The following is a 26083-nucleotide window of genomic DNA, read 5'->3' on the forward strand; positions in this document are numbered from 1 at the left end:
GTTTTGTAAACGACATGTACATGTAACAAAAAGGACCAAAGAGAAACAAAGATAAGACACTGAAGAGACTTTTTTGAATGGTAAAAGAGCAGCTAATTTTTTTTCACTTTGATATATATTTAATTATATTAAAATATTACTTATGTAATATGTAATTAGTTTAATCAAAGAACGCTGCACAAAGTAACAGGTGGGAGAGTGAGAATGGGACAGAGGCACAAAATAAGCTAATTGACTTTCAAAAACCCCAAATGCCACCAGCAGGCAAACTGTGGTCCCTGTGATAAGGTGAGGGTGACACTGCCAGCAGAGCCCTCCTGCACCGAACCAGGCCTGGAGAAAGTGCCCTGGGAATCTGTCTAACCAGCCCAACAAGTTATTCCTCTTGGCCCAGCCCCTCCCCACCCTCCCTCCTCTGCCACTCTCAACGTTGAGGCTGGTTTCACCTGCTGTATAAACACTGCACCCTGAGCAGCCAACCCTCCCTGCAGGCAGGAGGGGAAAGTTAGCAGCTGTAACCTGGACCTCACCTGACAGGTGAGCAGTTGCAGACCCCAAGGGTCCCCCACCCGCCCTTACCTGTTGAAGCATCTCTTCGGCAGCATTGAGTTTCACCTGGTGTCCTTCCAGACACACTTCCAGGTCCCGAATCTTCTCTCCTTGGGCTTCCACCTGGTCTGTGAGGACGCTCACCTGTCCCAGGAAACAGAGCAGTGGTGAAGGAGCAGGGCTGGCTCCCAGCTGCAGCTGAGCCGTGAAGCCACACCACTGATTCTCTAGTGAGAGGAACGGCTTTCTTTCGGGCAGGTGGCAGGTGAGGGGATGCGTCCTGGATGAAGGAAAGCCTGGTTGTTTTCTTACCTGGCTGGGAAGTGTCAGCCACGCCTGGAAAACGTTGGTCCCATTTCCTGCTTTCGATACTCAGGAGAAAAACACACAGCAACCACGGGAGCTGCCTCTGGGGGACTCCTGCCCCGCTTCCTCTCACAGAGCTCCCTCGGGCAGCCCCGACCTCAGGGCAGCCCTCAGCTGGCTTGCCAGGGCTCCTGCCACCTCATGTGGAAGTGCGATCCGCACTTCTGCGGAAACCAACCAATGACCCTGCCCCTCTCATCGGGGTGTAAGGGCTGCTCACCTATCAGGCGAGGGTTCTGAAGCAACGAAGGAATGTGGGACAGAAAGGGCATGTATTAGCACTGACAAAACTTGGCTTCAGGAAGGTTTCTGTGCTTCACAGGCCAAAACATGACTCTCAGCCATAAACACGCACAAGCCACACTGCATAAACAGTGGCAGGAAAAAAGTTGTCTTTCTGAAGAACACTGAGGTTATCTGTTGGAATTGTTAATTCACAAAAACCCATGGACAGTAAGTCATTTCAATGATGCCCTCCATACAGGCTGGGAGGAGTCTCACTGCCTTCTCTACCGGCAGGCTGCCCCCAGCATCCTTTTCCTTACTCGTTATTGTAAGGTGCCTCGGAACAGGAAGATGAAGAAAGCATCTTGACTGACTTCCCCCAAAAAGAAGGAAATCAAGGACTGGTAAATTGAGATCTTTTAAAGCCTTTTGGTTTTTAACCAATGGTTGACTCATCGCCATTTACGGACAGATTATTGTAAATTATCTCAGTCTGTAAAGGAATAATAGCTGGAGCGTGAAGGAGTTCATGTTTAGATTGTGCGTGTTTAAATCAACTTTATGAATTATAAAGCTCCCTTTTACAGAGGAGCTCACCTTAATTAATATGGCTGCTTTAACCATTCCACTTTTATGTTCCCAAGTGGCTAATGCATTACTGAAATATATTCCTGGAGTTGATGCACAATGTGCTAACATTTCAATTATGATCCCAAAATGAGTGCCTTCCATCAAGTAGGACCATCGTCACCTTGCTGTCTCATATGATCAGCAGTCCTGGCCTTTTCAACTGCTAACTCTACTTTCAAAAGAGTAGGATTCCAAGGGTGGCCTTGGCTCCCTGGGTGCCAGAGTTTCTGTTTGGGAAGGATGTGCTATGGTTAATCTTAATTGTGAGGGTTAGCTCTTATAGTCTGCACTGCGCCTTCGGGCCATGTGCTGGCAGTACCCAGAGGAATATAACATGTGGTCTCTAGGTCTATAACTTGCAGCTCACCTGTAAGACTCAAGATACACAGAAGATATATATGCATATGTTTAAACATACAAGATATATATAAGACCCAAAATACACAGGACTGGTGGGTCCTTACAAATTCTCCTCAAAATTATGAACAAAAACGTATAAAGGTTTTAAATGTGACCTTATTCAAGAAACACAAATATTTTTGAGCCCCTACTCCATGCTAGGCATAATTTTAGAAACTAAGGGGAACACAGAGGTTAAAAAAAAAAAGAAGATGAAAATTCTTGCATTAAGAAGTTACATTCCAATGAAGATATAAAAGATTTTGCTTTCATTTGTTTTTCACTATGCCTGGAAACAAAGGATTTTGTTCTGTGTGATTTCCCCTGTTCTTCTACAAGTGAACACAGGAGAATATTCTGAACCAAGGGCTCCAACGAATTCAGTCTGGCTGAGCTGCCTCGTGAATGAAGGAGGAGGCTCTACCAGGCTGAGGGTCTGTCCAACCTGCTCCACAGGGCCTCTACAACACAGCAGTGAGCACGTAAGAGCAACTCTAAAAGTCTGGCCCCACCTCCTGGAGGACCAGAAACCATTAGGATCCACTTCTGACTTCTGATAAGCAGCTTCTTAATTGTGTCATAATTTTCAAACAAGGGTTATTTAAGAATTCGGAATTTTTAAAAACCGTGAATGCCAAAGAGATCATGACACAGAACTTCTTTATTCAATGGTAATCCTCTAAACAGGAATGTGTTATTTCAGCCACGAAGATTCCTGCTTCAACAGTTTGCAATTTCATACTGTTTGCTGCAAAATTCTAAACTGGACACTCTTTCATTAATCATGTCATTGGTACGAAGTTTCAGATTACACATCCCTCAAAACATCTGCGCTATAACGTGCATTATCACCTGGCCCTTGCTACCTCTCTGAAGGCAGTTCCCAGGCTTCTTTGGGGTCACCAACTCCAGCCACACGGCCCCTTCCTGTTCTTCCCACACACCAAGCACACTCCTACCTGCGGGTGTGTGCTGGACGGACCACCACCTCTGGCTGGAATGTGCTTCTCCCAGTACCCGTGGGGTTCCCTCCCCAGCTTCCTCCTCCTCACCCAGGTCCCCTATCAGGGAGGTCCTCCCTGACTACACAGTCCTTATCCTGCTTTATTTTCCTCCATAGCACTTATCACCTGAAACATTTTGTGAATTGGTTTGTTTCGTGTACACGCATACACACACACGCACACGTGAACAGAAGCTTTAGAACAGGGGCTTCGTCTATTTTCTGTCTGCTACATCCCCAGCCCGTAAAACCAGCGTCTACCTAGTTGTGGGCATGCAAATATTTTTTGATGAACAAATCAATGAATTGAAGGACAGGAAAAAAAAAAAACACTAGGATGCCAAATGGTGTAATTGTGTGTATTTGTCTGAGCTTAATTATTTGAAAGAGGGGCAGGACAGAGGAAAAAAGGCTGGAAGAAGAGGACAACATGTTAAACTCTTTTTGATCTTCCAAAGTTTCTTAAGTAATCACTTGATTACTTTTACATTCATTAAAAAAAAAGTGAAATGAATAAAAGAAATAAGGTAAAATAGAGGGAAAAAAGCCAAATACACTGCAGCCCCTTAACTCGAACGCTAACTCTAAGTGCTCTAAGCTAAGGTCCAAGGTCTAGGGAGGGTTCCAGAACCCCACCTGCCCCCTCCCCTCCATCCCACTACCAGCCTTCACCACCACCCTTCCAAGCTTTCTAAGGAGCTAAGATTGGGATATTAGTCTTCTTATTCTCCAAAATGTCAATCACAGTGTCTGATGCATCCCAGATCTTGAGAATATTCATGCATTTGAGAACTAATCCAGCAAAGAGCTCCTACCTCAGCAAAAATCCCCCACTGAGAATACTCGACCTTACGTCCTACCAAGGAACACAAGTTTTCAGGACTGAAACCGTAGCTTTGACTCTTTCTCCCTGGAAAGTTTTGGAGTTCCTTTCTTCAAAGTCAGAGAGTCATCAAAGGCTTATTAGCCCATGTTACCAGCTCCAGGGGATTTGGCCACAAAGCAATCAGTCTAGATCCAGCTCTCCAAATGTTTTGGGCCTCATCCTGTTAGCATCCCCTGTTAGGCTTTTAAAGAGGCTTTGTTTTATTAGTGACATGAGGACACATATTATCTCCTTTGAAAGAGTCCTGAGGACAAGGCCCCATTTAATCAGCCTGGCCACAGAGCTTCCAGTGTGCAGAGGCAGGTACTTGGCAGGCCGTGATAAATAATGAATCCATTCACAGTCCCCAAAGCCACGTCCAGAGTTAAGTTGTGCCCCCAGTTAGTTTTTGCTTTGTTTCAGGAAAAGCCTTTCAAAAAATATACACTTTGGGAGCAGGATACATCCAACAGAGAAAATCCTTTGTGCTTTCCTCCCACTTGAAGCAGCCACAGGGTTGGAGGTAACCGAATAAGCTGGTTCCCACCAAAAAGGACCCACCTGTAATATGAGGGATTCCTTGTCTCCTTCTAGACGTGCCAAGCGTTCCTGGTACGTTTCATTGCTAGCAGCACCGTGGTGATTTACCTGGGACTAAAAGGAAGGGGAAAAACACACACACACACTTAAAAGGCTAGAAAAACATCATAGCAGCTTCTAAATGAAGTATGCAATTTATGAGGGCAGTTTTGTTGATCATCTGTGCGAAACCACCCACCTCAACAGGAAATCACAGGATTTCAAAACCACTACAAGGAGGACCAGAGGAGATGCCACTGATAGGCGTGCCATGAAAGCTGGCAACACCACCCGCTGGATGACCTCACCTTTGGCTGCAAAGGCCTCAGTGGAGCTCCAGACCCAGTGGTGCTTGACAGGGCTGGACGTGTCGGGTCTGGTTTATTGGAGGCACAACCTGCCAGAGGCACTGACAGCACTAAGGGTCTACTCTCTGAGGACACCAGGGAGGAGGTATCATTCACCAAGGAACTACGTGGGAACAACCCCAACAAAGATCTTGTCTCCTGACTCTCACGCTGGGGTTCTCCAGAGCCAAGGCACACCTCACAGCGTGGAGGTCCGTCCTGAGCATCACAGAGTGCACGGAGGATAAGGGATGCCAACTGCCCGGCCCTACCCCTACTCACACGTCCCTTCTGGAAGTGGCCGATCCTACCCCTCAACAAAGGCCCTGGCAGCCAAGCCAGCACGTTGAGTTTCTGTAACACCGGAGCTGAGAGAAGCAAGCTAGGATGAAATATCTTGCGAAGAACCAAAACAACAGCCATAGGGATCTCAAGGGCCAAGCAGAGGGAAAAACCAGGGAAACGTAAAGTAGCCAGAAACCATGGAAAACAGAGGAAAGGGAGAAGATCTGATAAGGCAGATGAGAGGCAAATCTTATAAAATGCCCTGAGCTAGAGGCAGGAGCTGCAGCCACTCTCTGGGTGTGTCTGGCCTGGCTGTAGTCAGGGAGGAGGGAAGTGGCTGCTCATGGAACTGAGCCAGCCCAACGCCACCAATACTCCCTTCCTCCGTGATGAAGATCAGGCTGAAACCAGAGGCCCGCCGTAGGCCATCCAGGGGCTCCGCAGTCTGCAAAGCAAGAGCTTACTGCTAAACAGGGAAATGACGCTCACCATCATCTGGGCCGGTCCAGAGGAATTGATGTTCCCATGTTCACAAGGGAAGCACCCTACACCCCAAAGTCACGACTGTACAAAGAGGGCGGGGGGTCAGAGGAACCCAGGCACAGGGGCCAGAGGTGGCTCCCTACTCCTGTGCCCATTTCCCACATTCTAACCTTTGGAATGGGCTCTCCAGGCCCCCTTCATTAAGAAAGGACACCTCCTTCCTTCCCTTGCCCCACCCCTTTCCCAGTGCACTGCCTGGGTGAGAGCAGGCGGCAGAGCCAGCCCTGGTTCAAAAACAGAAGTGGGGAGCAAAGATTCTGCATTTGAGCACCAAAACGTCCCTCATGAAAGATGCACTGGCTGTATGTTAATGGCGCAGTGCGAGGGTGGGCCCAGGGGCCATTTCCCAGGGCAGCCGTGCCAGACACAGGCTAGAGTGACCAGCACCCCTGCCGTTATACTGCCCTTGACTCCAGCCCCTCTCCAGCCTGCACCTTGTTCATTGTTCTGGAAGCCCTTTCACACCATAAACAAAGGGCCTTAACAATCAATAATGGCATCTTTGTGTTGATGGCAGTTCATTATTGTTCCATTAATTAATACTCCAGTCATCGCATGGTCAAACACTGACTAGTATCCAAAGATATAACCCACATTTTCTTAGAACCTCACAAAAGAGAGGAATGTAATTCTTAACAGCAGGTCAAATTGCTTCTCTGTCCAAGAACTCACATGATGGTGACTTTCAGAGGAGAAGAGAGGGAGTAGGAAAGACCCAGGCACCCCAGTGGAGCTGGGCGTGTCCGACCCCAGGGCCAAAGTCATCATGCGCAGGGCCGCCCCGCACTGGCAGCTGCCGCTTCTCCAGCAGGAGATGAAGGAAGAAGACCAAAGGGGAAGCTCCTTCCGCAAGACTCTAACGAGCCGCCACACCGACCGTGCGGAGTGCGGTGTGTTCGTACAATAAAAGACCTACCCACGCAGTCACCCAGAGGCAGCCATTTTCACTAGTTGACCAAAAAAATATATATATATAACAAAGGAGGTGATGTTATAAGTTAATACACAAAATGCATGCCATAGAGTTTATAGCACATGCTAGATTTTTTTTTTAAAAATCTGGATCCACTCCAGCAGTCAATGGAAAAAGGGAAGCAGTACTGAGTTACAAGAAACACAGATGGAGGAGAGGGTGTAGCTCAGTAGTAGAAAACATGCCTAGCATACACAAGGTCCTAGGTTCAATCCCCAGTACTTCCAAGATGCACCGCTCAGTGTGGTAAAGTCAAACTGACTGCCTAGGAGAAGCACAACTGTTCCTAAGGAAGGGAGAAACTTCCCTGGTTTTCACAGAGAGACTTTGTGTAGTGGGATAAACAACACTCAATAACATCCTCACAGTAAACAGAGCTGAGGCGAGCTCACTGCTTTCCTTAAGAGGTCAAAGGTTAGTGGATAACATGGGCCAAAGCAATTCTATGGAGGCCAATACAATGTGATCCAAGTACCATGCTTGCAATGTGGGGCCCTCACCATGTGCCAGCATTGTTCAGAGCACTTTGCCTATATTAATTCATTTAATTTTGCCCACAATTCCATTACGTGGGTACTATTTTTATTCACCCATTTTACACATAAAGGAACTGAGGCACAAAGTGAACGGATGAGGCACAAATGGATAATTTGCCTAAGTTACTGTGTACTAAATTAGTGAGTTCTCCGTAATAGCTTAATTGAGGAGATCAACAAATTTTTGTTGTATATATTGGGACTGAATGAAAATTCATTTAAAATAAGGTTGAGGGGAGAGTACAGCAGTGGGAGAGCCGTGCTTGGCATGCCCTAGGTCCTGGGTTCAACCTCCAGTTCCTCTATTAACCGGAAGAAAAAAAAGGATTTTGAAAATGCTGTCTGAACCTGAAAGTCCATTAGCAGAGGAGTGGATAAATAAACTAGGGTTCATCCATATTTCTGGACAATTTGTAGCATTTTAAAACATGAGGTAGATATTTACAGACCATTATAGAAATATAAGACATATTGGATAGTGAAAACAGCACAATTCAAAGAATCACACAGCATGATGCTAGAAAACAGTACTACCCAGCTCCATAGGTAATGATGTGTGTCTGGGAGGTGACGTAACAATGCTTAACAGTGTTCTCTTATGAGTAAGTGTCTGGGCTATAAAAAGCTGGGAGGGGGAGGTATGCTCAAGTTCCCCTTTCCTTGGATTTTGTGAAAGTTTGCTTTATGGTCTAGCACATTATCAATTTTTATGTATGTTCTAAACATGTCATAAAATGATGTACATTCGCCAAAAAAAAAAAAAGACGGGCTTTTACTTTAACCACAATATTTGAGCTTCTTATAAAAATGTCTCTTTTCTTGGTAATTAAAATATATCTGAAAATCTAGCAGCACTGTTTGAGTAGAGGTAATAGTAGTTCCTGGTGCTTTTTTGCTCCCCTAATAGACTCCCGGCAGACAAGTCAGACCGTATTACAGTGCTGCTTATGGCAGAAAGTTCCCTCCCTCGACCCAAATCACTGTTCTAGATAACAGAACCTCTTCCACAGTACCAAAATCCCTGCTGTTCTTAAGCACTTTTTAAAGGTATTCAACAGCAGTGAGATGGAGATAATGTCCCAGACAGAAGTCTGCCACATTCCCACCCCTTGCTTTTGATGAAGTGCCAAGTCCTAAGTTCTCACAGTCTACATAAGACTGACAGCTCTCAAGAAAACTGCACTCAAGCCTTAGCAGGGCACAGACCAGGGAAAAAAGTCACCTCTACTTGGAGAAGAACCTGGAAAGCATCTAAGAACAGGGCCAAGAAGAAGATTACTTTATTAAGCCTTGGCTTTTTTTCCCTTTACTAACTGAGGCACTGGGGATTAAACCCAGGATCTCGTGCACACCAAGCACGCGCTCTACCATTGAGCTATATCCCTCACCCCTAGATTAGTTTAGAATCATCTTGTTGAATGCCAGCGTTCATCAGCCAAAGGTGAGGATTTGAGTTTAAGTGAATAAATGCATACTTCTTATTCCGGTAACTGGGCAACAGGCTTGATCACTTTTTGGCATCATTCTTGGATAACATGGCTCATCATGGTATCATCATGGCCTAATAGGCTAGATGGTTATGAAAATGTCATTCCGATGATTCAGAAACTTGTTTAAAAAGACAGAGCTGGGACACAGCTCTGTTTGCCCTATGTTAAGAAGAGCTTGCTTTGTCAGAGGTTACATCTGCTCCCTTAATTCTAACAGTGGAACAGCAGTAGAAGGCTTGGACCCATACTGAGACCATACAGCTGGGTCCCTGAGTGATTCCAGGTTTGGGAGTCTCTGGAAAGTCTTGTCTGTGTTCTCTATTAGGTAAATCAGTGACAGAGCAGTTGTCCAGCTCTCCGAGCATGAAGTCAGATTGGCAGAATCATGCTGACATTCCACTGAGAAGAAAGTCATGTGGAATTCTGAAGGATGCTACATGCCAGCTTTCTAATCCTCCCCATTCTGGGATGGCAAGACAATTTAAAGGAGAGCTCTATCCTGTTCAACACTATTAAGGATGCTCAACCCACTGATAAATATAAATAAGGGGCCATTTTTACTCAACTAATGATGTTAGCCACTAGGCCAGACCTGTACAATGGACTTGTGATGTACTAAGGTGTGAAACACATATATTTGATCAAATTTTCTCTTCTGTTTGATGGTTATTTCTACAAATGAGACAGAGGGAAAGTGAATTTTCTCATCCAAACTTTCCATGGTCAGAGCTGTTCCTCAATCTGTAATTCAAGTTAGCTACCTGATTGCAATATCGTGTGGGACCAACAGATATTGTGAAGGCGAAGGATGTGTGTACTCTCTGGAGGTGAAATGGCATCTACAGATTGACATTTCCTTGTCCTCTTGCATCTTTCACTGAAGAATGCCACAGTGAAACATACTCCCTTCTCTCATAACACAGAGCTGAATCAGGATGGGGAGTTCTTACGTGTATACTGTCAATAACTCAGAAACTTTAGCGAAGACTATCCAAGCTTTGCATCTATCAAACCTTCGCTCTCAAGAGGCTAGGAAAAGTCTTGGATAAAGGAATCCACCCTCTAAAACCCAGATCCCTAGGAAGCAAACGTAAAACACAGCTCAGAAATGTCAGGCCTTAAGAGTGATGATGCTGAGAATTCACAGAACAGAGAAAACACAGCACCTTGACTCTTACAGGTTATGGTTCTGTTCCTAGAAGACCCAAAATGCTATTGCTGCTGGGGGCTGGGTGGGCCTAATATACAGCTCCAGTGGGCAATAGCTATTTTCTAAGCCATCTCTGAGTGGAAGAGTGAAGGGAGGGTATAGCTCAGTGGTAAAGTGTATGCCTAGCATGCACGAGGTGCTGGGTTCAATCCCCAGTACCTCCATTAGATAAATAAATGAATGAGTAAATCTAATTATCTCCCGCTGCCCCAGAAAAGGAAGAAAGGGACTTCAGGATGATGTAGCAGCCATATAGGATGTTCTATGGTTGGGAGGTCATGGAGTTGACCATGACAGGTAATCAGCCTCAGTGATTAGGAGAGAAGGGAGAGGCTAGAGAAAGGACTGTGTGGGTTCAGGAAGCATAGGACTGATCACCACGATTTCAGTATGGACAGAGTCTCTATACAAAGGGCAGTTTGGGCCACAAAGACACTACCCTAATCTAAACTGAATTTGCCCCTTCTCCTCCAAAGGTCAGTGGATAAAGAGTTTACTCTTAGTAAGTTCCTCTTGCATTTTAATTAGGGATGAGATTTTCAGGGGATATTTAAGGCTCCCCAAAGAAACCTTATCATTATTTGGAAAACCCCCAGACTAAATTTCCCCCTTGCTCTCTTGCTAGTGTTACCTTTACTGTAACCACATGGCACCAGTGAAGGCTGCCATCTTCTTAGAGATATTCTCACCCTTCCCAGCCTCCTGATGCAAAGCTTAGATGGTTGGAATCCTTCCTCTGAATTTTCAAACTTAGGAACAGAAAATGGTAGTGGTTGTGCTCGAAGGTTCTGAGGTTGTTAGTGGCCATGTCTTCTTCCATGTGGAGGAAGTGGGTTTGCAGCAGGAATGAGCTATGAAGCCAACATTTATAGAAATACAAATGAAAAGAGACTGGTGGCATTCTCACCCCAGTTCATGCTGTCCAAAGCCAACAATACAACCATGCCCTTCTTGTGGATTCCCTTTGGCCTGCACTAGTTCAAACCAAGTTTCTGTTACTGGCAACCAAAGGTCCTGACTGATGAATTTGTCTCCAAGGATGATCAATCAATTGACTGAAATTTACTTTAGAAACAACTTACAAGGAAACACTTTTGTTATTTGGATATATGCTGAATTACCAAGGAATCCCACCTACTGTTGCTTAATCTGCTTGAACTGGCCATTTTTAAGATGGAATTGCCAGTTGTGAGCCAACCGTAGTTAAAACCAGGATTATCATCTAGAGCTAATAAGGATCTACTTTGTGGCGCAGGGTGTGTCTATATGGGAAGTATGGGGATAAAAAAGGCACCCATTCTCCTTTGTGTGTGGGAGGATGACTTTCTATCTACCACCTGTTGGCCTCCATTCCTATTTCCCATGTAGAGCAAGAAGGTTAAAACGGAATGCTACAGGATGCAACGTGCCTGTGGGCATCAACTGGGTACATTGGTGGGGGGGGCAGGTAGAGGACATAAAATAAGTTAAGACAGTAAGAAATAAATTGGAAGCTAACGTACGGCTAAAAGATACAAGGGTGAATGGGAAATGAATAAATGAAGGGCAGTAAGAGCATAAAAACACACAATAAATGTATAAGAGGTTATGTTGAAAGAACGATGTCTTACACGGCTCTACAAAGGCCAAGTCTGGGAGCCGGGAGGCTGAGAGCAGCTTCCCTGTTCCCACCATTTGCCCAGCTGGACTTCAAGGCAGGGGATCCAGGGGTCTTCTGGAGAGGCTTCCATACTCACGTACAGAACACAGCCCCGCCCTCCGCAAGGCAGGACCTTCTCTGCAAAATAACAGCTGGGAACGATTAGGAGGAGGGGCTGCACTAACCATGCACAGTCTCAGGTAGGTCACCTCATCTCAACCTCCCCATCCTTTAAATATGAGACAATCAGACCTCACAGAGCGACACAGAGGGTGAGCTAGGTCATTAAACACAGAAACATGTGGGACTAAAAGTGCAGAATATTTTTTTAGAGCAGGATGCTCTACTATTTCCTCTGTGTACATAAACAGTTTTGGAATGATCGTGGAAATACGGAAGTCATTTAAATGCCTTTGTTTAAGCTAAAAGACCAAAGTACAGTTAGACACAGCACATCCCTTGTACTGACGGTTTTAATTAACTCATTCTTTTTGTGCAAGAGAATAAAAAGAGGCAACATTTCTGATCAGGACACCTGTGGAGTACCTGTAAAGGTCTGAGCAAATAACCCAAGGGAATAATAACCAAAATACTCTTGGGATGGAAAGAAAAAATTGCCTACAGGACAACACAGAACCCACTGTTAGCTAAGAGCCTGGAATCATGCTTGTGGTGCAAACAGCTAAGAACCTGTCACTTTTCCATTGTCTCTGAAAAGACATTTCGAGTCGTATCTACACAGCCAGTTTTTTCCTTCTTACAAGCATTCTACTACATACATACTCTAAGTACTGTGTGCTACATACATGTTTATAATGAGCACAATGAGAATTTCAATAGCTAATAATAACCAGTCATAAAAACTTGAGTTTTTATTTCTGTTCCAATCTGAGGGTCAGGTCAAATTTAGATCAAACATGTGCTTTCCAGCTGAATCACCCCCGGCAGCCTCCTCAGAGCCATCAGCCTCTGACTCCAGTGGCTGGTCAGATTCCACAATGCTTGCTCACTCTTGGCCTGGCCCCTCCATGGCAGCTTGGCCAAGAGATGGCCATGTTAGGTCTCTGCAGAGTTCTGTATCGTGTGAGTGCTTGATGCCACGGCTGGGGGCCATGCAGAATCCCCAGGGGTCTGCCTCCTTCACAGCCTGGCCGGCCTCTGCCAGGAGAACAAGCCTCCACATATGCCCTGAAACCTTCTCGGGGACGCTGGGTGAGGGCAACTCTGCAGCCTTCCCTGACTGATGTCCCAGGAGACCTCCCATCAGCAACGCACTTCGCTGCTCCCAGAACTGTCAAGTGGGGTGGAGGGGAGGTCGCGTGGGGGTGTCATCTGGTACGCCAGCAGGGAGTGTGGGAAAAGCCTAAGGTAGTGAGCTCTCCATGAGACAGCTCCAGCCATCATGTTGTTATTCAGGGCCAAAAGCTGCTTCTTAGAGCTCCTGGTATGGACTGCTCGAAAAATACTTCTGCCCTCCTTTTTATTTTTTATTTTTTTGTCTTTCTGGGGCGGGGGGTGTTATTAGGTTTATTTATTTACTTAATGGAGGTACTGGGGATTGAACCCAGGACCTTGTGCATGCTAAGAATGTGCTCTACCACTAAGCTATACCCTCCCCCCGACCTCCTTTTCCTGATATCAAGGTCTGCAGTCCTCACCAGGTAAAGAATCACATTCATAAGCTATGGATTCCAGTTCCTTCAGGATCCTGGGCCATAGTACACACACTGCCCCAACTGGTCAGATCCCATTAAATTGTATCATGGCTCCTTGCCTGTAAATACACTAAGATTCTGAACACAATACACTGGATAAGCCTTGGCCCTAGATAAGTCTTTAGTCGCTAAAATCATAGATGTCATGTGCTTTTAGTAGGATAACAAAAGAAAATATGTAGTGTTTCCATGCTGCCTAGTCAAGGGGATCTTATCAAATCCAGAAAGCCAATCTCACATGGATGGACCAAGAAATTATCATACTGAGTGAAGTATGTCAGAGAAAGACAAATATCACATGATATCACTTATACCTGGAATCTTTAAAAAAAAAAAAAAAAAAGAGACAAATGAAGTTATTTACAAAATAGAGACTCACAAACATAGAAAATAAACGTATGGTTACCAAGAGGGGAAAGGGAGGGTTGGGTAGGGATAAATTAAGAGTTTGAGATATGCAGATACACACTACTATATACAAAAGAGATTAAAAAAAAACTAAGACCTACTGAATATCATAGGGAACTATATTCAACATCTTGTAATAATCTATAATAAAAAAGAATATGAAAAGGAGTATATACGTGTATATACACACACACATATATAACTGAATCACTACACTGTACACCAGAAACTAGCACAACATTGTAAATCAACTATACTTCACTTAAAAAAAAAAAAAAAAAAAGGGAAGAAAATCAATCTCAAGAGAGCCATGGCTGCTGGGAACAGGGGAGATGTTAAAGTCACTAAGGCTGTACTTCAAGCTTAGGACCGCCACATGCACACCATACTTTTTAGAAACTTGGAAAATGCAGACCTTAAAAATAAGGGGACAAAAAAGAAACAAAAGATGGGGAAAATAAGTGGATCACAGAGGGTACAATTTCTGTTACATGGTTCAGGTTACCCATCACCCAAGGGAACCAAACAGATTTGAGTGTAGGCAGGTGCTTATAAATAGGAAAACCTCCCCCAGATTTTTTGGTTAAGGTGTTAAAGGGCTTTCTGGCAGTTATAAAATCAATTATTCCCAGGACCAGTTCTACTTTTTCTAGGTGAGGACTAGCCAAGCCAACCAACTATCTTTGGCACAGAGGTAGAGAAATTTCTTCAAAATGCAGCGTGAGTGGAGTACAGTCAGGTCCTAGCTACCAGGAGTCCAACGAGACAGATCTTATCCTGACTATGACCTTCTTATGCCCTCCACCTCTTGACTGCAATTACATATAAGGGGAGGCTACGTGTTGCTGGTGGGGTGGTCACTATCAAATGAAGAGCAAAGCAAAGTTCATGAATAGCAAGTTAAATAGCTTGGTCAACCAAGGTTCATGGAATCCTGCTTCAGTGACTCGAATACTCCCCAACACCTAGCAGGTACCACTCTCTGCTAGGCAGTCCCTGCCTTAAACAGCTCTGTAATCTCCCCAGGAGATGTGATAGGTGCTGTCACAGAGGTGTATGTAAGCCAGCAGCAGTGGTACAGGGGAGGGATGAATCAATTATACCTTCAAGGGAGAGGAGAGGCTTTAGAGTGGAGTCCCCACTTGAACGATTGAGTCTTGAAAGCTATGAAGAAATTTCCCCAGGAGAAGAGAACAGCATCTTTGTAAAGTCTTCCCAATACATATAGGCTATCTGTGAAGACACGACAATCACGACCCTTCAGACATTCTGATTTCCCAGAACACAGAAAACAAAGAACACCTTGGAGACAGTCTGTCTATAAGCTCTCTAACTAAGGAATTGGTATGATGCCCGTGAATGCTCCTAACCAGTCATTCTGGGAAGCCAGATTTGGAGCAAGAGAAATGCATTTGCTTTACTAAGATCCTATTTCAAAATTATAGTCTTGCATAATAAACAGTCTCTGCCAAATTCTCCTAATCAGGTAGCAGGATGCCTAAGGGACCTACAGCCCTGGGCTAGAGGAGAAGTGGTATTTATAAGTGTGCTATCTTGTGATGGGATGATAGTAAAGCCAGGAGGAGAGTAAAACCAAGGGGAGGCTCTTTGTGTGGTGCTCCTTCTTCATCTTGCCAACTCCAAGAGACACACCGACTCATTATTATTAAAAACACCAGTCAGAGACAGAGAGGCAGCCTCAGGTGCTGGGGTTGGGGCCAGAGGGGGCTCTCTTTCAACTTATCTGGAGGCATCAGAAATAAACTGCCCAGTGCCTGTTGGATTGCCTGGATCTTCTATTGGAGGAGCCAACAATCAAATAGGCATGAGAGAAAGATCATAGGTGGAAAATGCGGGATCAGGCGAGGGCCAAAGTGAGGAGCTGGGCCTTTGGTCACAAGAATGCCATTAACCCAACAAGATGCTCAAATGGGAAGGAATCCTGGGGCAAATGGATAATAGCAAAGGTTGCTTGGGAACCAGAGGCATTAACAACATCATAGAAGGAACTTGAAAGCTTCCTTAGGGACAAAGCCAGTGTGAGGTGGGCTTGGGAGTGACCAGGAAGGAGTAGAGATGGTGATTTTTCAGCCCACTCCTGATTTCAAGATTCCTGACAGTGAAAGGAAGGGAAGTCATAAGGTTGCATAAAGAGGCAAGTACATGGTCAGAGATAACTGTGATTTGTTTTTCTCTAAGAATTAAGAGATGTTTTCTGCCAAGAACAAGGGACAAGGAGGCAGGGCAGAGAGTAAAGAAGAAACAACCAGAGAACAAGAGGACGTGGAAGAGGACTGGGTCAGGTGGAGAGGATACTGGGAGAGCCTTGGCCAAGAGAAGGGACTCTTGACACATGAAACCAAAGGGCTGAAAAATGATGGCTGCGAACACTGACATTTTGTGGTGAAGGGGAGGAAAGATGATTTCAAGGTACATGTGGCTTTTTTTTTTTTCAGTGAAGTAGGTGGTGACATCAGTTGAGAGGGGAGTATGCTGCTGGGGACAAAGGAAAAAGTGTGAAAGGGTTGATACAGAAGATGGGAGAGGGGAAGAAGGCAGGGATGAGTCAAAGGACCCCCAACTACTGTTGCCAGCTCATGGAACCACCAACTGCCGTGCTGCTCGGCGCATCCGCAAGCTATTCAGCAAATCACCTTGGTATGATGCCACTTTGTTAAACCTTGCTGGAAAAGAGGCCTGAAGGGTCTCTCCTAATAGCTGGCAGACAGGAGCCACAGGTGCTAGAGTCAGAGACGGCAGAATTCTAGCTCAATTATGCCAGGGAAGATGATGTGGGAGCATTTTGGGAGGATATACCTACAGGGAACAGGGGGTGGCTAGAACCCTAGAGTAACCATACCCACTGTCATCCTCCTTGTGGTCTTGAAAAACCTCTCTGCCCAGAACCAAGGTTGGGCACATGGCTCTGGAGTAACCACAAGCTGTCTGCTGTGGTCAAGGTCACCATCACCATAATACTTAGGAAGCGTTTTCTAAGCACTTTACAAGTACTGAATTACCTATCCATCATTTACAGTCAAGGAAACTGAATCTCAGGGAGGTTAAATCCAATGTCCAAGGTCACACAGAGCTGAGATGTGAACTCAAGTAGCTGGATGCAGGATCCCTGCTCTGAGCCAATAGGATCAGCTTTCACAGAAGCCACTGCCTACTTCTCCAGCCTTCACCAGTCTGACTCAAGTGGAGACAAGTCAATGTCTGGATGCCTGTGTGTCTTTTTGTAACAGAAAAGAACAAATCTGACTCCATATTAGACCTGTTTCTTTGGCTTTAACCCTACAACCTGCATTCTAGACTTAGTCTTGCTAGCTCTGTACCTTTTGTAAAAGAATGTTGCCTTGAGCCTGAAATATACAGGAGAGCCTATTCTCAAGACTGACCTTTAAGGATATTAACAGTTTTGCACTTAAATAAAGATGACAAGTTGCAGAATAGAAAATAACATTTGTTTTGTTAGAGGTTTTACAGGGGCACCATGACCTGACCCACGTGGACAGCTACAAGAACAAAGAATTCCTACGCCAAGAATTTTTCAACAACCAACCACACTCCCTCCCCTTTTTGGTATAAAAGCCTGAATTCTGACTTGAGGAAGAGGGTTCTCCAAGACATTAGTCTGCCATCTTCTCCATCTGCCAGCTTTCCAAATAAAGTCGCTATTCCCTGACCCAACACCTCGTGTTTCCTAACTTATTGGCCTATCATGTGGTGAGCAAAACAAGCTTGGACTCAGTAACATTCTTATCTTTGCAGCTCTTCTGGCCCAAGTGGCCAGGCTACTGTATCAACCATTTGAGCCCCAGATGACACAGAATAAAGTCTCACATTAGCAGTTTGAGTTCAGTCCACATTCTACTGCAGAACCCAAGCCAATTGCTTGAGGGAACCCATGGTGATTCCAGATTTTTTTTTTGGCTGGGAGAGGGGTTGGTCTGCAACTTTGGTTTGGAATTTGGTGTAAACACTCAGCATATTTGAAGCCTGCAGCAGTGTGAAGACGCTGACAGTGCTGGGATTCCTGTTCCTGGGAAAATAAACTGCTCGGAGGGCAGTCAGTGGACCCCACAGATCCTGCTTGTAGCTATTTTAAGAGGCTTTCATGACTATGTGGGTTGGCTTCGCTGATCTCAAAGCAGTGCAGGTGTGAGCTGCTTTTGAGTCAGTCAAGAACCAAACAGCTGAGGGGCGGAGGCCCTCTGGGTGCTTATGGCAGGAGGTTACCTCGTCCCAGGGCTCTAACTTTTGGGGAAGGGGCTGGAGGAGCAGCCCTGGTCAGCTTTCTCTCGGCAGCCACAGCCAAGCTGGTTAGAGCCAGCAGGGGGGCCTCTGGCCACCCACGGTAGGCCAGGTCCCAGCTGCCTCTTCACAGTCTTTGGTTTGGGAAAGGGGCCCAGAGCTAAAGAAATGATGGCCTGAGATTCATTCCTAGGAGAGAACCAAACTGGTCCCACCTGTCTCTCCTTCAGTCACCCCCTTCCTGGTAATGGCCAATAGCAGTTAACTTTTACTGAACGTTCCCTACCTGCATGATACTCTAAGCATTTTACATACATCATCTTGCTTGATCCTCATAAAGCCTGTATGTGGTAGGCACTATCATTTTCCTTATTTTAGAGATGAAGAAATCCAGGATTTGAGGTAATCTACGTCATCACATAGCTAGTAAGTGTGGCTAAGCCAAGAGCCCAATCTGGGCTTTATTTCAAACTGCATGTTCTTAATGGAAACAGGACACAGTCCCCCATCCCCCAAAGGCTGTGAAACAAGGTCTCTTTTCTGAGCAAATGCTTCCCCTCCAGCTCTGTGCCAACTTGACCATCGGCATCCACCTCATTGCCCCAAAACACAAAGATTCAGTCTTGCTCCAATGCCCTCTTGGGCTGGTCCAAGGACAAGGTCTCCTAGCCCCCTACCAGGTCACACCTCATCCTCTTCTGCTGGAACCTCCCTCTCTGCATGGGAAAATAAAAGAGACAGAGTATTTCCACCTTCAAAAACCTGGGCTAAGAAAAACCTGCTCTCCAAGCCACCCCGGCTTGAGGAAGCACATAAGAAGGGGTGGGTGGGCCAGGCAGATGGGAAGTACTGGAGACTGGGGCGGGAGTCCACTACATCACCACAGGGACTGATGGAAAGGGAGGGCCTTGATGGAGTCAGAGGAAGTGCGTGGGAATCAGAAGAGGACATTGGGGTACCAGCTCAGAAAAGGCAAGGAGTATACGTGGGAGCTCATCAGAGTGGATACAAATGATGAAACTAAAAAGGCAAGTTGAGGTTGGGTTAAAAATGTCTTAAAGGCCAAACAGGCAGAAAAGCCTGGGTCTTGTTGTTCAGACTAAGCGCAAGTCCTTGGGCATGGGTTGGGTCAGGTTCACAGGATGAAAAGGGATTTTTCTTTAAAGAGCATTTTAAAAAGAAGAATCTGGCAGTTGTGTTTCGGGTAGACAACAGGAAGGCACTGATTATACTGCCTTTGATACATTCATTACTTCGTACTTTGTCTTTTGGTTTTTATTTTCTTTTTAATGCTCCTTAAACTTCTAAAAGTAGAAGAAAAATATGTTTTATTTGAGTCATCCTTGGGGGATCTGAAGTCTCCTTGCTTCGAGTCTCCCTCAGGAGACTTCAAACTGTCCACAGAGGCCAGAGCTCACAGCCTGGGTCTCAGGGACAGAAAGGGCTTTCTCACACTGCATTATGTGCAGAATTAGTTCCGCCACAGACAGAACTTCTGCACAAGGTGCAGAGGCACCACATCTATCCCAGCGGCTGGGACATGACACCTACGGTCCCAGGCACATCGTGGCTGGAAGCTCTCCTGGGTAAAAATCTTCATTTGGATACAGGCAAATAAAGAGTAAGCGGTGGGAAGTGCACTTCTCACCTGTTTCCTCCAGGAAGAGGTCCTTTTTCAATCCTTAAGACAATGGATGTAAACCTTTGTCAAAATGTCTGGTCACCTCACCGTGCTCTCAGGTGGCTGCAATGCCCTCATCCCGGAAACTGAGCAGGGGCTGAGCACACTCAGGATTTCTGCTGGGTTCTAAACCCATAATTTTCTAAATAGTTGGCTGGAGAGATAAGGAAAGAGAACTGGACTGGGAGACAGAGAACAGGGTTCAACATGAATAACCGTGAGGTCCTGAGCCTTCTCTTGGGCTTTTTTAAATGAGGGGTTTGTACGTGTTGATCCCAACAAGCCCTCAGGCTCTCTAATTTGGTTCATTTGCCTCACTTTTCACAACACAGCTCACCAGACGCCACATCACAGCTAGAGTAATTTTCTCAAAATATGAATTGGATCCCCCCCAACCATGTATCTCATGCCACTCCCCTGCTACGAGTCTCCCATCACACAAACCACATCACCCACAACCCTTACCGCAGCCTTCGCTGTCCTGTGTGATCTGGTGTCTGCCCGTGTCTCCCCTCCATTACTGAGCTCAGACACATGGTTTTCTCCCCATTTTTCACCTAACTCACTCCTACTTTTTCAGGTTTCAGTGAAGTGTTACTTCCTCAAAGAAGGCCTCCTGACCACTCCTTCTCAATCAGTAATAGCCCTGAATGATACAACTGACAGCTCCTCTTCCTGGCTGCACTTAGCAACTTGTAAATTTCAGGTTTTATTTACTGGGACTGTTGACCCTCCACCCTCCAAGCATTAGACGGAAAATCCACAAAAGCGGAGACTGGTTCTCCTTTGCTCACCCTTGGACACCCAGCACCTGGAACTTGATAAATATTTGCTCAACGAGCTGCAGAGGTCACACGCAAAAGCCAGCAGGCTCAATGTTTGGGCACTGGGGTCAGGGACCTTCCGAGCCGGCCACTTCCTGTCCCTCCTGTTCTTCTACAGTTACAATGTCAGATCTCTTATCTGTCAGCTGCTTTTGCCCTTCCTGCTTCTAAAAACATTCAGCCTCAGCATGAAAATACATGGAGACCCAGCTTCACCAGGTCAAAGCTAGTGACAAACGAGGAAAGGGCCTGAGTTCTGTGAGTGCAGATGCTACCGCAGCCCCCAAAATCATTCACTCTTGCTCACTCCACACACTCATGCTCATCCCCTAAAGAGTGGGCAGGAACAACTTGCAGCCTAAACCCACGGCCTCTGAGAAGCAGGCAGAAGAGGATTCCCGAGAGCCTTCCCCGGAAACGCGGCAGCTCCTTTGGCTGACAGCAGACTAATCTCCACAGCGGACAACTTCCGAGCAGAGGAGAAGCCGAACAACTTCTGAACCCAGGGCATCTGAAAGGCAGCAGCTTCCTTTCTGCAACCTCAAAACCAAAAACCGGTGGACACCTTTTTCTGGTCACGGTGTTTGGAGCCTCCAACTATTCAAGTGCCCAAAGTTAAAACCATGAACTTTTTCCCCACTTCATTCTGAGCCTTTCTGCACAGAGGCTCATTCATCAGAATGTCAGAGGAGCAACAAAGACAGCTGACTGTCTTCTCCCCTCATGTCTATAATTAGATTCTCATGGAGAACTTGGCCACAACAGAGCTTTGCCGGACAAACACCTCCCCCAACAAAACACACGCGCGCCCGCACACACTCCCAAGTGTCTCTCCCCTCACTCATCTCCACGGAGACCCACACAAAGCAGCCAGTCACTTACCCTCTTCAGCCACGCGAAATGCTTGTAAACATCAATGTCTCCATCCATGCTGGGCACCCATGTCAGCAGTTAGATTCCTTGGTTGAAAAAAAGCCCTTTTTCTGGCCAGAGACCAAATTCTCTCCTCTTCCTTGCCCCCGCCCCCTCCCTCTCAGAAACGTCAAGCTGTGTTCAAATTTCCCCACTTCCCTGGCCCGTGTCCTCCAGCCTTTCCCTAAACAGTTTCAGAGACAAGGCGGCTCAGACCAGACCGTGCGGCTCCTGTATCCGCCCCCACCGCCCCCGGACACACACAGGCACCAACTCAGGGACGCAGAGCCTGCGGAGCCAGGGGACCTAGCAAAAGGGGGTGGGGGAGGGAGACAGACTTGGACAAGAGTTGTAAACACACACACACACACAGGGGAACATTCTTTTCGGTGATAATACCAGAGCCTGCCAGAGGGAAACGGTCCTGAAGAAAATTCCTCGTCTGGCTTTTCCCTTCTGGAGTGGCTGGAACTCATTACAGAGAGACCCCGGTTTCCTGTCTCTGCTCCACTCTGCATTTACCCACAGGCTCCCAGCTGCTCTTGGTTTATTTGGGACTGGGGAGAAGACTAAAAATAAGTGCTGGTCTTGGAGGAGCTGCTGGTTCCCACACACAGTCTGCCCCCCACCACCCAGCAGCCCACACCTACCCCCTTTTCCGGGCCAGCGTCAGGCTGTGCCCCGAGGGAAGCCTGTTGTTGCCAAAAAAGACCAGATCCCCAACCAGCTTCAGTATGGGTTTTGGGCCCTCCTGGGCGGTGGCCGTCCTGGGTGCCGGTGGCACTGACCACTGCTGCCGCCTTGGAGACATCTGCAGCCAGCCACCGCCACAGGGCTCCCGGGGGCCATATTCTGCATAGGGACGGATGGGCACAGCTTCTGTCAAGTCTCAGGTCTGCCTCGCTGGCTGGCTGTCCCCACTCCAGACTAGCTGCTTCACAGGCCAGGCGAGGCCACCTTGCATGTGTGTCCGTGAGATTTAGGGAGTGTTCCAGGTAGGAGCCTTGGGAAGGCAGTAACCCGCAGAGACAGGGAGCTGTGTCTGTCTTCCTATTGGCAGGTCACCTGCTGGTTTTGCAGGGTGGCCTCCCCAGCACTCTCCATGTGTTGCCCCCCCCACCTCCTCTGAGAGTTCCCCTAAAAACAGCTTTTCTCCCTTTCTCAACCCTTAATGCGTGGCCCTCGGAGGTGACTGATTATGAAAGCGGTCTTTGATGTGGGTGGAGTGGGAATTGTGGTTACATGCAAAAGCTCTGAGCTCTGCTGCCCTAAATGACTTGCAGACGCACATCTTGTGACTATGTGGGTCTTCCCAGCACCCTCGGGGGCGGGGGGGTGGTCCCGGGGGGCTTCCTGGAACTCCCAGCCTGAGAAGAAAGTTCTGCTGGGTGTCAGCATGCCACTTAGCACGGCATCCACACTGTCCACTGCCCAGGAGCAAAGCCCAAGGACAAAGCAGACACGCACCGTCCCCAGCAGCCGGCCGTCCACAGGGATCACAGAGGCAGCTGGAGGAGTGCTCTGGGCAGCAGCTGGCACGAGAGGGGGAGTAAATTCCTGGAGACACACCCAGATCAGAGGCCAGAAAGGAAAAGCAGCCTCTGCTGCCCATGCCCTGAGCTCTAGAGCTGGCCTATGGCCTCTGGCCCAGTTCCAGACACTGTCTGGGGCCCCACCCGCCAGGGTTCCCTGCCCAGAACTAGGATAGGATGTGTCAGTAAAGACCACCTCTAAGGTTGCAGGGGTGGATAGGCCTCTTTTTTTTTTTTCCCTGTCTATAAAAACCTGGGAAAGTCAAACGAAGAATTCATTTGGTTAATACTCGTTTGCCCAGCCTCCAAGGCAACTGAAACTGACTTCCTGCCCTGAGCAAATAATTTCCACATGGTAGGCGGTAAAGGTGCTTCTGGGGCTCCGGGGAAGAAGAAGAGAGAGAGGGGCTGATTTGGGGGCTGGACAGGGGGGAGGAAGGTATACTCTTGGAGGGGAGCTCGGCGCCCTTCAGTGGGCTCTGGTGTGAGAGGTGGTCAGAGGGCACCAGGCAGCAGCTCTGCTGACCCCAACCTGCCCGTGGGGAGCTGGCTCCTTGGCACCCACAGCCCTCCCCACTTCACCACCTGCCCTGTCGTACTGAGCCACACCTGTTTACATGTCTGCCCACTTCAGACTCTCCTCTGATTTCCATATCTAGCACAATTCCTGGCTCACAGAAAGAACATCAACGTTCTTTGAATCAAAGAATGAGGCTCAAATAGACTGGCAAGAAAAACCAAAAATTCTATTTGGAGAAAACGAGTCTTAGAGGTCTGCTTCCCCTGGGTAAAGATGCTCAACACAGGGAGGAAAGACAGGGCCAACTTCATCTATTAGTTCAACTCATGTGTGTTGAGTGGGGTCCGGGGCAAAGGAAAGGGAGGAGAGGAGGGGGGAAAGGGAGGGGAGGAGGGAGGGAGGGAGGAACCCAGACAAGTTGCAGCTAAATTCCTGACATGTTTTTATGGTATCCTCAAGTAGCGATTCTGACCTCAGCCTTTTCGAAACCCCTAAGTAAATTTTATGTCTGTTGTCATTCATCTCAAAAATCTACCAAATAGCACTCCAGAGGCCTAGGAGCAGGGCATGTGAGATGTGACAGATACAGGGACAACGGGCACCTTTTCACTCACTCAGCCCCAGGCGGCAGCTGGCCCGGGCTGGTGAGGCGAACCCCCAGCTGCACCCCTCGCTCAGAAGGCCATCCGGGCCAGGGGCTCCTCACGGTGGGCCAAGAGGGGCTTCGGGGATCAGACGGCTCTTGAATATGTTCATAAAATGTATACAAAGCACTACTGGTAGGTATACATCTCTTTTTCTCCAAAAGAGTTTTTATCTGATTATCAATATGATGCATGACTCACAAAAGATTAGAAAGCGGGGGGTTTTATCTGGCCTAAGCAATTACTCCGAAAGGTTTAGGCTGCCCTTAGTAAAGTGGGTGGGGGTGGTCCTGCTTCTACTGTACTACTGCCCCCATGACGTCAAGTCTCAGGGACTCCCTGGATTCAACGCTAAAGAGAGAAGTTTTCAGGAACCGCACAGGGTACACCAATTGGGATGATCACAGTGACCCTACAGCCCTCAGAGCCTTCCCAAAAGCAACTCACATCGACCGGATTCAACTCATCACTGTCTGCAACATGCGGCAGCCACCTGAGGGGAAAGGGCAGGTAACTGAGCACTTGCAGAATAAAAGCACAGCTAAGAGGCCAGAGTGGTCACGTCTGGGCAGGGGAACTCATGCAGCCTACCTTCCTCCCCCTTCCAGGGCCCAGGAGGGAACCCTGTCAACTTGGCTGGAATCCCAAATGTGTGGGCATTACTGGGGATGGAGTTCCTGCAATTTTGCTCCTCCTGCTGGCGGGGCTGCCAGAAGTCAGCAGCATCGAATCAGGCAGAATGGTGAGCTGCGAGAGGTCTGGCAGGTCATGGATCATTCTCGGAACTCTCGCCTGCATCCTGAGCTCCAGCTCAGTCTGGAGCACTGGCCTCTGGGCAGTGGTGGCAGGTGCCAGGACACCTCGAGTAAGTCAGAGACAGGCTTGGGTCCTTCAACAGGTATGCTACATGTGTAGTGGGCCTGCTGCTGAGGAGAGAGGGGAGGGAGGGAGAGGAGAGGGGGAGGAGGAGAGCAGAGGGGGAGAGCCAGCCTGAGGACACTGCTCCTCTGGACTGACAACAAGTCCAAGTCCTGCTTACAAAAAAGCATCCTGGCCACCACAGCCCAGGTCCCTATGGCACACAAGCACAAAGACCCTCTTCCACAACAGGTTAACAAAAGGGGTGGCACCCTTTGCCTGTAAAGGGCCAGATGGCAAATGTTGTAGGCACTGCAGGCCATATGGTCCTGTTAAGTCAATCCTGCCACTTGTGGTACAAAAGCAGCCCCAGCAGACGTGTAAACCAGCGAGGGTGGCTGGGTTCCAGCAACACTGAGTGAAGACGGAAATTCAAATTTTCTATCATTGTCACATCACAAAATAGTCTTCTTGTGATTTCTCAAAGCCCATAGGGTGTAAGAAATAGGCAGCAGGCAAAATGCAGTCCACAGACAGACTGCTGACCTCTGGGTGAGGATGCCACTTCCCTGCCTATCGTGACACCCCAGGGCTGGAGGGCGTCCTTGTAAAAATGCACATGCTGACCCTGCAGGTTGGGAATGGGCCAAGACTGTGCAGTCGCTAATAAGCTCCCAAGCAGTGCTCACCCTGCTGGGCTCAGGACCATACCTGAGGAGTAAGAAGTTAGGAAACCACTTTGAGAAGTTCCTTGGAGCACAGGGTACGGAGGTATCTGCCTGGAAGTGTGAAACCCCTGCAGCCTGCCTGCCTGCCTGCTGCAGGCAGGAGGCCCGGTGTGTGTTACGTGCTCAGACCTCAAGTCATGCTAACCTGGCAACATCGCCCACCAGGTCCCCTGGGCCTAAAGCAGTAAATTTGGTGGGGAAGGATTTATTTGCTCTTTGACCAGTGTTTGCACATTCTTGGTCTTTTATAAACACTGGTTCTTAGGGACTGAAATAGTCTCAAGTCAGGTCTGAAAGGAGCCAGATTTCTAGAATTTAGGAGGTTTACAGGTTACTCAGAGTGAGGAACGGCGGGGTGGGGGAGG

General features: G+C 47.4%; 1 protein-coding gene and 1 non-coding gene across 23 annotated transcripts in view; both read right to left on the bottom strand.

Moving 5' to 3' along the window:
- Positions 1–26083, bottom strand: part of PPFIBP2 (PPFIA binding protein 2) — a 147796-nt gene that overhangs the window by 64702 nt on the left and 57011 nt on the right. For 20 of the 22 annotated variants that reach the window (XR_012509701.1, XR_012509703.1, XR_012509702.1 and 17 more), the window contains 2 exons: positions 4599–4691; positions 580–693 (listed from right to left, as the gene is read on the bottom strand). Coding sequence is in view for 19 of the 22 variants with exons in the window: in XM_074372461.1 (XP_074228562.1) it covers positions 580–693; positions 4599–4691 (207 nt within the window). In the remaining 3 variants the exon portion in view is untranslated. Of the gene's footprint in view, positions 1–579; positions 694–861; positions 1448–4598; positions 4692–21406; positions 21484–21835; positions 21997–26083 lie in introns of those variants that run through there. The other 2 variants (XM_045524054.2, XM_045524058.2) reach the window with 2 other exon arrangements.
- On the bottom strand, positions 8614–8687 carry TRNAT-GGU (transfer RNA threonine (anticodon GGU)). The gene has a single exon. It is a non-coding gene; the product is annotated as a tRNA-Thr (tRNA).

The sequence above is a fragment of the Camelus bactrianus genome, chromosome 10, assembly GCF_048773025.1.
Source record: "Camelus bactrianus isolate YW-2024 breed Bactrian camel chromosome 10, ASM4877302v1, whole genome shotgun sequence".
NCBI classification, from domain to species: Eukaryota; Metazoa; Chordata; class Mammalia; order Artiodactyla; family Camelidae; genus Camelus; species Camelus bactrianus.